Raw genomic sequence first — 13580 nt, 5'->3', positions numbered from 1 at the left:
CCTTCAACATTTGGAATCCTTAAGGAGGAAAGGGTCCAAACACCAGTGTCGCAAACCTGGCCCTTCATTCTTGGCCTTAACCTCCAAATACACTGCTGCATGATCAGAGATAGCTATATTCCCAATTTTACAACCTATAATCGAATCTAGAAGGGCCAAGGGAGCCAGAAAGAGGTCAATCCTCATGTGACATTTATGTGGGTTTGAAAAAAAAGGTGAAGTCCCTGCTGGTAGGGTGAAGACATCTCCAAATATCCACCAACCCAACTCCTCGCATAAGTCAACCACCTGCTTGGCCTGCGAAGAAATAATTGGGGGCCCACAAGGCATCCTGTCCACTGTCGGATCCAAAAGACAATTAAAGTCCCCTCCTATAATAATGTGCCCTGTTCTAAAAGCACTCAGCTGAAGGAAACCACGAATCAAAAATTTGAGGGGATGCGCCGGAGGACAGTAGACATTTAAAATGCCATATTCCTCCCCATGTATCAGGGCTTTAAGTATCTCAAACCGTCCCTGCTCATCTTTCACCTGCTCTAATAATATAAATGGAAGATTTTTCTGGATAAGTACTACCACTCCCCTACTTTTAGTAGTAAAGGATGAAAAAAATACCGGTCATAACCTCCCTGTTGTAATTTCAGGTGTTCCCCATCATTAAGATGGGTTTCCTGCAACAAAGCGATATCAACCCTTTCCCTCTTATGGTTAGAAAGCACTTTTTTCCTTTTAACAGGCGAATGACTTCCCTTAATGTTCCAGGTGCACCATTTAATAAGACACTTAGCCATATCCCCTTTCAGAGACCCTTGAGCCTCTGGGAGGGAGAAACCTGCTTACAAAGCACCGAGCATAAGTAAATAAAGACTCATAGAATCGAAGAACTATATATACAAAAACTACTCTATCATAAACATAAACAACTATTACTACCAAATAACTACAAAAAAACCCAACTATAAAACCTTGAATGGAAGATTCTTCCTCCTGCCCATAGGGGGCACTCACCCTACCCATCCCCTCCTACACAGCTCCTTCAAACCTGGACTGTGCCCCAGCCTTAGGCCAGAAAAAAAAAGCAGATGATCCTTAAATCAACAGAAAAAAGACCAAGTTAGGGATGAGCATTCCACCCATCCCTGGCTTCATGTCACCCCTACTTGTGACTAAAAGAGAAGCAGAACAAACAAAAAAAAGGGAAGAGACAACAAAGAACATCCACAAAATTTCTCATCAGAAAATCCAGTTATTAAAAAAAGGAACAACTTATTCCAAGGTCTTTCCCCCCTTTCCAAAAAGGAAATTATTAGGGAGAAAGAAAGGAATTTTAAAAAAAGGAAGAGAAAACATGGGGAAAGATAGAAAAGAGAACAAACATTAACCGTATTCTTCAGGCCAATCCGTCTATTTTAAAGTGTCTACAAAGTTTTTAGCTTTATCCGCAGAGTCAAATTTATAAAATGAGTCCTCGTGACTGAAATGGAGCACTGCAGGGTATCCCATGGAGTACTGGATACCCAGGTTCCTCAGCCTCTTTTTAACTTCATTGAAGGACTTCCTCTTTTGGATTACAGCTGCAGAGAAATCCTGGAAAAACATGCTTTTTGACCCCTTGGACAGCAGTGCCTGCAGATCTTTTCCCAGGGATCTGGAAGCTTCTATGACGTTTTGCTTGTCCTTATATGAATGGAAGTGCACTTGGACCAAGCGGGGCTGCTGCACCGGCCCTGACCTGTGCACTGTAACCCGATAAGCACTTCCAATCTGCAGCTTGCTGGACTCAATGTGAAGGCCCAAAATCTTCGGCAGCCAGCTTTCAAAGAAGCTGACTGGCTGCTCACATTCCTCACCTTCAGGGAGCCCAACAATTCGGAGATTTATCCTCCGACCTCGATTTTCGAGGTCGTCGATATGATTTCGCAAGGCCCGCACCTCTTGCTCCAGCACCTGGATCTGACTGGATGAGGACTCCATTGCAGCTTCCGAGGCCTTAGTTTGACCGTCCACCTCCTCCAGCCTCTCCCCGAGGCCCTGGATCTCCTGCTCGTGCTTCTGCAGCATGGATGCAATAGGTTGGACCTGGGTATGAATCTCCCCATGGATTTCCTCAATCGCAGCCGTTACTTTCAAGGTAAGTCTCTCCATTGCTGCAGCCAGTTCCTGTGAGTCTGTCAGGTCCCCAGGGGGTTCAGGAGAGGCTGCTGCTGCTGCTGCTGCAGTCTCTGGTGTGGTAGGTGCTGCAGGTGAGTGTCCTCCCTGCTGCTGTTTGCTTGTTCCTTTTCCCTTTGGCATCCTTCCCCCTCCCAAATATTAACAAATATGTGTTCTGTAAGGTTTTAAACTAATAATTACACCACATAAGTTGGCCAGGGATGGCAAGAAACACCAGTATGCCTTGGCTGTTCGACAGAGCTGTCCACAGCAGTTCTACAGAATCGCTGCCATCTTGCCGAGTCCAAAATTCCTTTGTTAAAAATTACCTTGTTTAAAACTTCATTCTTTGCCTCACCCCTCTTATCTCCTCCAGTATTATAGCTTTCTGAGACATCTGCCCTCCTCTAATTAGAGTTGTTTGAGCACCCTCAATTTTAACTTGTTCCACATCAGTGGTCATGCCTTCAACTGTCTTGGCTCTGAGCTCTGATATAACCTCCAAAAATGTTTTCACTTCCCAACCTCACTGTCCTCCACTAAGATACTCCTTACAACCTACTTGTTTGACCAAGCTTTTGATAATCTGGTTAAATAGTTCTTACGTGGTTCGGTGTCAATTGTGTTTTATAATACTCCCACGAAATGCCTTGGCCTATTTTGGCATATTGGCCCTGTTACATAAATACAAATTGTTGCTTATCAGCTGAGGGAGAACAGTAGGTTAGAGTTAGGTGATTTCCTTACCTAGGTTTGACCCATTACCATAAGACTTCACAGGATGCAGAATCATTGTTGAAAAATCTCAGGGTTTCTCCCACCTGACTATATACCATTATGTTACCTCTACTGGTGGATCTATCCTGCAAAAGTAAAGGATACAACTACGAACAGTGATGATGGGGTCCAGGATCATGTGACTATGTCAGCTCAGTCTATGAGAAGCTCTCCCAGATTTGGCACAAATTCCCAATATTACCGAAATGTCTCTGCAGATCGTCCATTAGTCACGATGCTGGGTGGTCAGTTCGGATTTATTTGACTTTATCGTAATAGTTGATACAACTGAATTGGAAATGTGTTGCTGGAAAGGCACAGCAGGTCAGGCAGCATCCAGGGAACAGGAGAATCGACGTTTCGGGCATAAGCCCTTCTTCAGGAAGGGCTTATGCCCGAAACGTCGATTCTCCTGTTCCCTGGATGCTGCCTGACCTGCTGCGCCTTTCCAGCAACACATTTCCAGCTCTGATCTCCAGCATCTGCAGACCTCACTTTCTCCTCGATACAACTGAATGCCTTGCTAGACAATTTCAAGGGTCAATTAAGAGTCAACCACATTACTATAGATCTGGAGTTGCTCAGTGACCAGACCAGTAAGTCTGGCAGCTTTCTTCCTCTAAAGGACATCAATGAACCAGTTGGGATTTTGCGATAGTCTGGTAGCTTCATGTTAATTCTGAGGGTACGACTGTATCTGTAGCACGCTGTGGTCTAGCTAGTCTGTTGGACAGCTCTTCCAAATTTAGCAGAATTATCAAGATGTTTGAGAGGAGACTGCACAGAAATCGACTAGGTTGAATGTGTCTTTTGTACTTCACTTTTACAGTCATCAAACGACAATAGTTTCATACTTTTATTGAGCACCAATAAGCTTTATAGATGTTATACATTTCACAGATTTGCCCATTTTTGAAGAGAAAAAAATCCATACCATGTACTAAAAGTTGTAAAACTCTCAGTTTGAAGATATGTAATACCTTGAAAACAAAACAGTCTGTACTTGAAGAAAATATTCACCTTTTATTCTGTGATTCCTTAGCTCTATTGCAAAGCTGATATTGTGTACACTTCTCCTTTGTGACTGGAGAGATCTCTTGGTCAGGCACAACTTGCTGGTAGAAAACTGATGGGCTCTCAATCTCTCATTGACAAAGGCTATTTTAGTTCAGGGATCAAATGTGAACAGACATACAGCAATGGATTAACGCGGTTTTAAATTCTTCAGAACAAACTCCAGATACAATCACGCATTGAATCAAGTATGCTTAATAAATAATTCACCCAGTTTCTTTTCAAATTAGTTGTAAAAACAAACTCAAACATTGCTGTAGCTATGAGAAAGTCATTCAACATTGTGAAACAGAAAGATACATTTTTAGTAAATAATTATTGTTTACAATTTTTAAATATAAACCACTCCTCTCACACAGTAAACATGGCTTGTTCTTTACTCAAAGAAGTTGTTAAAATTAATTAGCCAGCTTGTTTTGAAATCATTTGGAAATGCAAAGAAATTAAAAAAGTTCTGCTAAAATATTAGGTGGAGAAAGTTGCTACTATGCTGGTGCATGCTTAGAAATTGTGTAATGGTGCACTTGGACTTTGTGTCCTAAAGCATAGTAGCTTTCATGAGTTGATAGAATTTTGAGGAATATATCAACTTCAAGCTGGGATTTTTAAGACAGGTTGAGGCCCAAAAATAAACACCTTGATGGTAATACTCAAAAGACAAGAGACATGTTTAGTTTTAAATATTAAACAGAACCTGCATTCAGCTAAGGAAGTAAAAAGGCACACATAAATATTGTCATTGAGTATTTTGAATGATTTTATTGCTTCCCTTTCCCTTATTTTATTAATAATAGCTTTTGCTGATTGGGCAGTAAGGATTCTCCACAGAGCCAAGAAAGCAAAGGAGAAAGTTAACAAGGGCTCTTGACAGAAGAGTGAGAGAAAAGCTGTTTCTGCTGACAAGAGGGTCATTGACCTTAAGACACAGAGTTAAGATAATAATTGGCAGAAGATAGGGGAAGGGAAGGTGATTTCTTTATATGTAGTGGTTTATGATGATTTGGAATGCACCGACTGGAAGGACAGGGATACCAGAATAAAGAATCACTTTCAAAAGGGAATTTAAAATAGACGTCAAAACCTGCAGGTTATGAGGGGAGAACCAGAGTGAGTGTGTGCATATGTAAGAGTGAGTAGGCAGGTGGGGAATGAGACTACCTAGATAGTTCTTTCAAAGAGCATTACTCTTTTCACATAGTTTGTTCTTTCGATAGATTTTTCTATAATCCTTTGGTAGCTTTTACTTGACAGTTTCCCACCTGTTTAGGTTGGATCTTATCTGCCTATCAGCTGTGATTTGCTGCTCTTTCATATTGAGCAAAGATCAATAAAGTGTGGCACAATAATGTGACACATGCAGTGAGACAGAGAACATGCAGATATATCATTTTTAATGTACAAGATATGCATACATACAAAAGACAAAGAATTTAAAAAATGATCCTCCTGTTCAGAATGATATCAGAGTTAAGAGAGTTAAATTACAAGGATAGATAGTATTGATTAGATTTAGTGAATGGTCATAAAAGTTAAACATGAATGTTGTTTCTCTCTTCACAGAACCTGATAGATTTACTGAGTATTTCAGATTTCTATAACACTTTTTTTTTTACAATATTTTGGTTTTTGTATATATTAGACTTGTATTTCCCTTAGTGTAGAAGATTAAGAACTGATCTAATTGAGATTTGACCAAAGAAGTTAATAGGAAAGATATGGAAATTATTTCCTGTTGTAGGAGGGTGGAGAATGAGGGAGCAAAAACATAAATTAGAGGCAGGACATTCAGGGGCGATGTCAGGAAGCTGTTGAGGCTAAAGTTTAAGTAAAATTAACAAAACTAAGAATGTTGGTTTTTACTAAACAAGGATATTAATACTAATGTAACTGAGACAGGAAAACAGAGTTAAAATATAGGATAACCATAGTCTAATACAGAACAAGCATGAGGAACTGACTGGTGGAATCCTGATCCTGTGTTCCAGTTTTATTTTTCAGTAGGCTCCACAACAGGGTAATGTTATTTACAATCATCAAGTTGCTGTAAAGATAAATGTGTGCTGTTGCATTTCATTATGAAGAATAAGGCAGCCACATTTTCTTTGTTAATTAAGTTTCTAAATTGGGTACAGAGGCAAAGAGATCCAAGATACAGATACACAAATCACTAGAAGTAGCAACACAGATTAATAAGACCATAAAAAGGTAACAAATCACTGTGATTAATTTCTAAAAGAATGGAACAGCAAAGAACCTATGTTAAGCAGATACAAACCATGGTTAGATCACACCTGGAGTACAACACAGAGCTCTAGTGCTAATTTTACAAAAAGGATATTTAGATTAGGTGCAGAAAAAGATGCAAGGATGATACTGGAACTGAGAGGTGATATCAATCAAGAAATAGTGAACAGATTAGGGCTCATTTCCACAGAAAAGAGATGCTAAAGAGTTGTCTTTAAGATAATGAAAGGTTTTGATAGAGTGGATATAAAAATATTTTCACAGTGAGGGAGACCTATGATCCCTAACAGGAAGATCATCACTGATCAATGCAATAGAGAATTTGTAAGAAACTTATTTACTCACAGCATGACGAGAATGTGCAATAGTGGAAACAAATAGCAAAGATGCATTTAATGGAAGAAAGGAATAGAAAGATCTTGTTGATTAGATTGAATGAAAATGAATTGGAAGAGTGCTTGTGTGGAACTTAAACAGTTAATGGGCTGACTGACCTGTTTCTACATTGTAAATGCTGTACAATTATTGATACTTTTCCAGTAAAATGTATCTAACTCTCATTGGATTTGCTTCTGAATACGTCCCTTCAGGTTTTATGCTACATAAGAAGGAAAGATTTGAGCTGTACTAAAAGTAAACTGCATGTATTCAGTTAAGCAGCGCTGTTCATATCTTTTGTCTCCACTCCCACATACCAAGCAGATTATCCATGTTACTTGTGCACATCACCTACTACTAAGCAATTTAAGGAACAGCACTGGCAAACAGCTTGTGGCCATCTGCATAGGTGTTGATGCAGGAAGCAGAAGCATGTAACTGTCTCCCTGGTGTTAATATTGGGCACTGCATTAATCTCCCCATTCCCCAAATATAAAAGATATCCATTATTGAGCTTTGGGCAGCTTGTAACCTTCTCAGTATACAGTCCATGGCACTCTTTTAAACTAGCACATATACTAATGAGACAATCTGTTTTCTTACTTAGTTATTTTTTAGTGCCACAAAGAGTCAGAAAGGAGGGAAAGGATTTGTTAATTAATATGAAATTGGCTTAATCTGACAACATAGGAATTGTGAGTAGTGAGTAAAATTTCCTTACTTCAAAATTCAAATTGAAATTGTTTAAAGCACCCGTAGCCTATTCCTGTGTGTGTTACTTAAATAGATTAATGGCTTATGCAGATATGACACAGGAATATTCACAAGAGGCTTTAAGCATATAGTGAACTTCACCAATGGGACATTTTACTCTTTCCAAATTGCCAAATTCAAGGTTCAAACAAGCAAACTCCCAGAAGCTTTATTCTGCTTAAAACAAAATAAAACCTGAATGAATAAAGTCAACTGCAGAAGAGTGAGTCACCAGGGTGTCTTCCTGCACCATTCTGAATTCCGCCGGTCCCTTGACTTTCAATGGTTTGTTCCCTACACCAGACAAGTACAGACACTGCTACAGATCCCCTCACTAAGCTGCTCAAGTTTTGCTGCTTGGACAATCCCCACCAATCTGACACCAGGACAAGTCATCCAACATGAGTGCTTCTCACCAGGACTCAAAACATTTTAAATTTAAATACACACGTTTTAAAAAACAGCACACAGAGCACAGCATATGTTGGCTGCGTCCAGAGTCAATTGCTGTACCAGCTGCAAACTTCATGTGCATTCTGGCAGAGACAGGCTCAGCATCCAAGATGGGACAGGGAGGTTTGGAGGGGGGAGGAAAATAGGGAGTAGAAGCATCAGGACTCAGTGCTGATCTCCTAGCCTTTCTGCACAAGTTGGCAGCTAGAGCCAACCCTGTAGCTGCATCAAATACAGAAGTCCTGCTACCTGTATCTGCAACTAACCCTGATGCACCTGCATCAGTCCCATGGGTCTCTGATGCTGAGTTGCTCTGGATTCCAGATTTTCAGAGACAGCACCTGCAGTCACCTGTTTTTTTTTTGGTGGCACCAAACCTCCACTTGAATGACTGTCAACTTGATGAGCGTGCACAATTCCAGTAGAAGAGGCCAGCTTTTCACGCTGACCAATTATCTGAGTGAGCATAGAGCATTGGGCTTCTATAAGACTTTGAAAACCCTCAGCCATGGTTGCCTGCAAGCGTTCTCCAAGAGAAATGAAGCCTGCCTTGACAGCTTCTTGGAGTTTTGACCCCAAAACTTCTATAGCAGCAGAATGAGCATTCATGAGTGATGACCCAACTGTGTCCAAGGCTTGTGTTAGTGAGGTCTCCACTGCAGATGCCACTGGTGTTGCCACGTGCTCAATAGCAGATTGCAATGCACACAACCGTTGGTCCAACATAACCATGCCATCTTCCACTGTGGTGTGTATGGAGGCAAGTGACTGTTCAACGCTGAATTCATGTTCTAACAGTCTCCGTTTAAAAGCAGGCCCACTGAGATCTGTATCTGCATCTGCCTCAATTGGAGGGCCCAACATATGGGGCCTCCACCCTTCAAAGGATGATCTCTCATCATCTACCAATATTGGTCCCCTGTCCTCACTAATGTTCAGTGACTCACCCAGTTCTTCCTCATCCTCAACACTATTGCCTCCTCCAGTGGGTGTATCTATGCTGGTGCCTGCTTCAGCTTGAGGTGATGATATTTGGTACTTGGGTGTAAGGTGCTGTTTTGCAGCTGTGGTTGATGATCCACTTGTTTCTCCTTGATCTGTGAAGAGATACAAAATGGCAGAGTATGAGTACATAGGCTCACACTCTGCAGATTCATTATAAACTGTTGGATGACCTTACACAAAGTCGCGTACAGGCATATTAATGTTACACCCTGAAATGATCAGAAACCTTTGTATTAATTAATCTATAAACACACTCACCACTGAGTCTTGACATGACTCCAAGATCCACAGTATCAAGCCCTTCAAAACTTTCTTTCCCAAAAAGCAGGATCATATCATTCTCAAACTCTGTCAATGTTTTGATGTCTGGTCTGCCACCACACGATAATTGGCGAGCTCTTCTGTTATAAGCCAGTTTTTCCTTTAAAGATAATAACAGAGGAGAAAAAAAGTGATTCACACCACACAATTCTTCAGTTCCACCATACATTATCCATCACATGGTGTGCATCATCCCATTGCATTCATTTTGAATATACAACATATTCTTGCTAACATTCTGTGTTGCATATAAAGTGTGGGTGCACATGTCTTTAATAAAAGTGACAGTCATACTTCGGGTTTTCCTGAAGTCTGCAGCAAATAAGAATTTATCACTGGGGCACTGCTGAGAGCAACCCTGGAGAAAAATCAAATGGGCATTAAACTATAGAGAGCTGTTGAAGTAAACAGCATTGATGCATTTAAAGGGAATCTTGACAAATACATGACGGAGAAAGTATTAGAAGGATAGGATGTTTTCTTTACAAATTTATTTTTGAAATGTCAGCTGAGGCAAGGCCAACATTTATTGCCCACTGCTAAGTATTCTTGTGGACATAAAAAAAGACATGGACCAATCAGGCTAAATAGCCTGTTTCTGTGCTTTAAGTTCCATTTACTGTAAAACTTTGCTTTTCCTGGGTGTTTATATTTCCTTACACACATTTGGCCAGGATTCGATACAAGGTTGTTAACTGGGTGGGGCAGTTGCAGGAATGTTGAGCATGTATTGAATATATCCAACCAGAATCTATCACCGTCATGCTTTACAAAACTTAGAACTTCAAATAGAGGGCGTGGTTTCAAAGTCTTTGGAGACATTGAAGAGGCAGATGGGCAGGGCTTGGTGTGGGGCAAAAGAAAGCAATGGCTGATGGTCCTCAGGTTGGGTAAGCTCAGATACACTTAACTGAGATTGGCGGTTTTACCTTGGTGCTTTTCTTCAGGTCATGGACCTTCTTCCGCACCTCCTCCCAGGTCCTGCGAGTCCCAGACACTGCATTGACTTTCTCCATGACGAAGAGCCAAGCCTGGCGGCGGCTCTGCATGGTGGGCGGCTGGCCCCCCTCACCGAAGATGTCCCCTCGTCTCTCCATGACGGAATCGATGAGCACACGCAGGTCGCGGTCCTTGAAGCGGGCTTTGCGGATCCGTCGGTCTGGCATCTTCCGGAAGGGTGGCACGCTCCACAGCTGGTTCCTCATCTTCACCACTCCACACCTTCCAAGGGGTGGCAATTCCACCCACGATTTTAGTGACAAGAGAAAAAAAAATTCGTTAAAATCCTGTCACATTTTCGTTCGGAAGAGCAATGTCGGCAGCTGGCAGCGCCACTCCGCATAGACTGCGCCAGTAAACTACAACGCCCAGCGGGCACAGTAGGCACCGGGCATCGACCTTCGCGCAAGGCTTTATGGGAGTTGTAGTTTTCCTCTTGCCCTCGCGGACAATGGCAGGGTTATCGTTGGAGAGAAGTCAGACTACAACTTCCAGAGCACACCGCGACAGGGGCGAGGGCAGCAGGAGGCAGCGTGCAGGCGTACCCGCGGCGGCCTAGCTGTCGCAGCTGGTAGCGTTGCCCGTCGCCCTCTCATCACTTTCACTTTGAGAGATCGAGGCTTTGGGAAAAGCGACAAGGCCTGCGGGGGGGCTAGCGAGCAGCGGGCAGTACACTGGAGACACTCGCAGTATGCAACCCGGACTGGCTCTTGCACGACAAGGCGAAGGAGGTTGATGGTGAGTGAGATGCCGGGCGGTGGAGGTGGGGTCGGTCATGGAGGGTGACCGGGGTTTCGGTGCTGTCTCCCGGACCAGGCGGAGGGACCTAGGCCTGCCGCCATTTTCTCCTATCGGGGAAGGCCCAGAAACCAGAGCGAAGCCTGGGGAGTGGTGGTAGGGCATCATTCTGGCATATAAAGGAACTCTACCCGTCACTGAATTTAATGTGCACCTCATGTGATTTCAGGTGCTGATTTTATTCCGATAGATTCAAGGGCTCCAGCGCGAAAGGAGACTGTTCGGCCCGCTCTGCCCATACTAGAGTTTTGAAAGAGGAATCGTACTAGAAAAGGTCCACAACCCTTTTTTTTTAATGCTTTAAGTAACTAGTTCTCGACTATCTATCCAACTTACTTTGAAAACTTTCTATGGGGTCGGCTTTCACCGACTTTTCACTGCACTGTTACAGAGCCTGACATGTTTGAGTGAATTGTACTGGTCTGTCCTCTGAACTCTGCAAGCACATGAACATGCTAATTAGGAACGGGAATAGGCCGATCAGCTTTTCATAAAATCATAGCTTTCAGATTAGATTAGTTTACATTACAGTGTGGAAACAGGCCCTTTGGCCCAACAAGTCCACACCGACCCGCCGAAGCGCAACCCACCCATAACCCTACATTTACCCCTTACCTAACACTACAGGCAATTTAGCATGGCCAATTCACCTGACTTGCACATCTTTGGATGGTGGGAGGAAACCGGAGCACCCGGAGGAAACCCACGCAGACACAGGGAGAACGTGCAAACTCCACACAGACAGTCGCCTGAGGCGCCTGAGCTGATCAAGTCTAACTGTGGTCAAAATATTCAATGATTCTGCTTCCACGCTTGAAAGTCTTCACTTTTCGAACAACTCAAAGAAATTCTCCTATCTGACATGAGAGAGCTCGTATGTTCTTATGTTAGGACATTCGTGATACTTTATCAAAAAAAACTATTTAAATCAAAATGCACTACATCTACAGGTTCTCCTTTATCCATGTTACTTCCTCAAAAGATTATGCCAAATTACTGAAACTCAACCTCCCTTTCTCAAAACGATGTTGATTCTAGCAAGTTTTGAGAACATTTGTAGCTCAGGTGGAGGTTCTGGATGTAGATTTGCTCGCTGAACTGGAAGGTTAGTTTCTGGACGTTTCGTCATCATACTATGTAACATCTTCAGCGAGCCTCCGAATGAAGCACTGGTGGTTTGGCCTGCTTTCTATTTATATGTTTGGGTTTCCTTGGGTTGGTGATGTCATTTCCTGTGGTGGCATCATTTCCGATGGTGATGTCATTTCTGTTCTTTTTATTAGGGGGTGGTAAATGGCATCCAAATCAATGTGTTTGTTGATAGTATTTCAGTTGGTCCACTATGTGGATGACACCTTTGTCATCACTAAACAAAACAAATTCGAGGAAACCTTCAAGACCATCAATAATACCTTTTATTGACATAAAATTCACCAGAAAGGAGGAAAACAACAACAAACTGCCATTCCTAGATGTCCCAGTAGAGTGACCAGCCAGTGGGAACTTCTAACCAGCGTTTACAAGGAAACAATTCATATGGACCAAATATTGAACTCCAGAAGCAATCATCCCAACATGTTAGGTGCATTAGTCAGAGGGAAAAAAATGGGTCTGGGTGGGTTACTCTTCGGAGGGTCGGTGTGGACTTGTTGGGCTGAAGGGCCTGTTTCCACACTGTAGGGAATCTAATCTAATCATAATCCACCAATGAAGCAGCATTAGAACATTATTTAAACGAGCCAATACACACTGCAGCACAGAGGAACTACACAGAGCAAGAGGAAAATCACCCATATAATGTATTCAAAAAGAACGGGTACCCAATGAACACAATCTGCCAATTTCTGAGGAACAAACCCAAATTAGCAGACAAACCACGTTCAGAAACCCTAGCCACTCTCCCCTGCATCAAAGACATCTCGGAAATGACTGCCAGACTACTCAGACCCCTTGGCATCATGGTAGGCCACCAACACACTAAAACTAATGAACTTGAAAGAACCTATATAGATAACCAGCAAAACCAATTTAATCTACAAAATACCTTGCGAGAACTGTAACAAATTCTACATTGGGCAAACAGGCAGAAAACTAGCCACCTGGATACATGAACATCAAATGGCCACAAACATATGTGGCCAACTCTCACTAGTATCCTTACCGACAGATGAGAAGGGACACCACTTTGACTGAGACAACACATCTATCCTCAGACAAGCCAAACAGAGACACGCATAAGAATTCCTAGAAGCATGGCATTCCAACCAAAACTCGATCAACAAACACATTGACTTGGATCCCATTAACCACCCCCGGTGAAAAAGAACAAGAAATGACATCACCACAGGAAATGATACTGCAGGAAATGTCATCACCAACCCAAGAAACGCCAATAATATGAATAGAAAGCAGGCTACACCACCAGTGCTTCATTTGGATGCTCACTGAAGATGTTATCTAGTATGGTGGCGAAACATCTGGAAATGAACCTTCAAGCTCAGCGAGCAAACCCACATCCAGATGTTGATCCTGCCTGAAGTGCTGTGCTCAAACCTAATTTATAGTAGATTATAACATGTTCGTTCTAAATCCTTTTCCTGAGTCTTATATACTGAAATATTTAAGTA

General features: G+C 42.2%; 2 protein-coding genes across 26 annotated transcripts in view; one reads left to right on the top strand and one right to left on the bottom strand.

The window, feature by feature from the left end:
* Positions 1-3770: 3770 nt before the first annotated feature.
* Positions 3771-10495, bottom strand: LOC122561275 (uncharacterized). Of its 2 annotated transcripts, none has more exons than XM_043712916.2 (3): positions 10086-10495; positions 9094-9256; positions 3771-8975 (listed from the first exon to the last, which is right to left on the bottom strand). In XM_043712916.2, the coding sequence occupies exons 1-3, from the start codon at positions 10359-10361 to the stop codon at positions 8092-8094; spliced, it is 1323 nt and encodes a 440-aa protein (XP_043568851.2). In that variant the 5' UTR covers positions 10362-10495; the 3' UTR covers positions 3771-8091. The 2 variants fall into 2 exon arrangements, with proteins under 2 accessions (XP_043568851.2, XP_043568852.2); XM_043712917.2 differs by having other exon boundaries at positions 3771-8927.
* Positions 10011-13580, top strand: part of LOC122561273 (solute carrier family 2, facilitated glucose transporter member 9-like) — a 253152-nt gene continuing 249582 nt past the window's right edge. For 11 of the 24 annotated variants that reach the window (XR_015760893.1, XR_015760889.1, XR_015760890.1 and 8 more), the window contains exons 1-2: positions 10011-10893; positions 11123-11227. The gene's annotated coding sequence lies outside the window, so the exon portion shown is untranslated. The remainder of the gene's footprint in view (positions 10894-11122; positions 11228-13580) is intronic. The other 13 variants (XR_015760894.1, XR_015760892.1, XR_015760886.1 and 10 more) reach the window with 8 other exon arrangements.

The sequence above is a fragment of the Chiloscyllium plagiosum genome, unplaced genomic scaffold, assembly GCF_037043375.1.
Source record: "Chiloscyllium plagiosum isolate Xiang-an unplaced genomic scaffold, Cpla_swu_hap1 HiC_scaffold_22, whole genome shotgun sequence".
Lineage (NCBI taxonomy): Eukaryota > Metazoa > Chordata > Chondrichthyes > Orectolobiformes > Hemiscylliidae > Chiloscyllium > Chiloscyllium plagiosum.
This window is presented reverse-complemented; position numbering and strand designations above follow the sequence as displayed.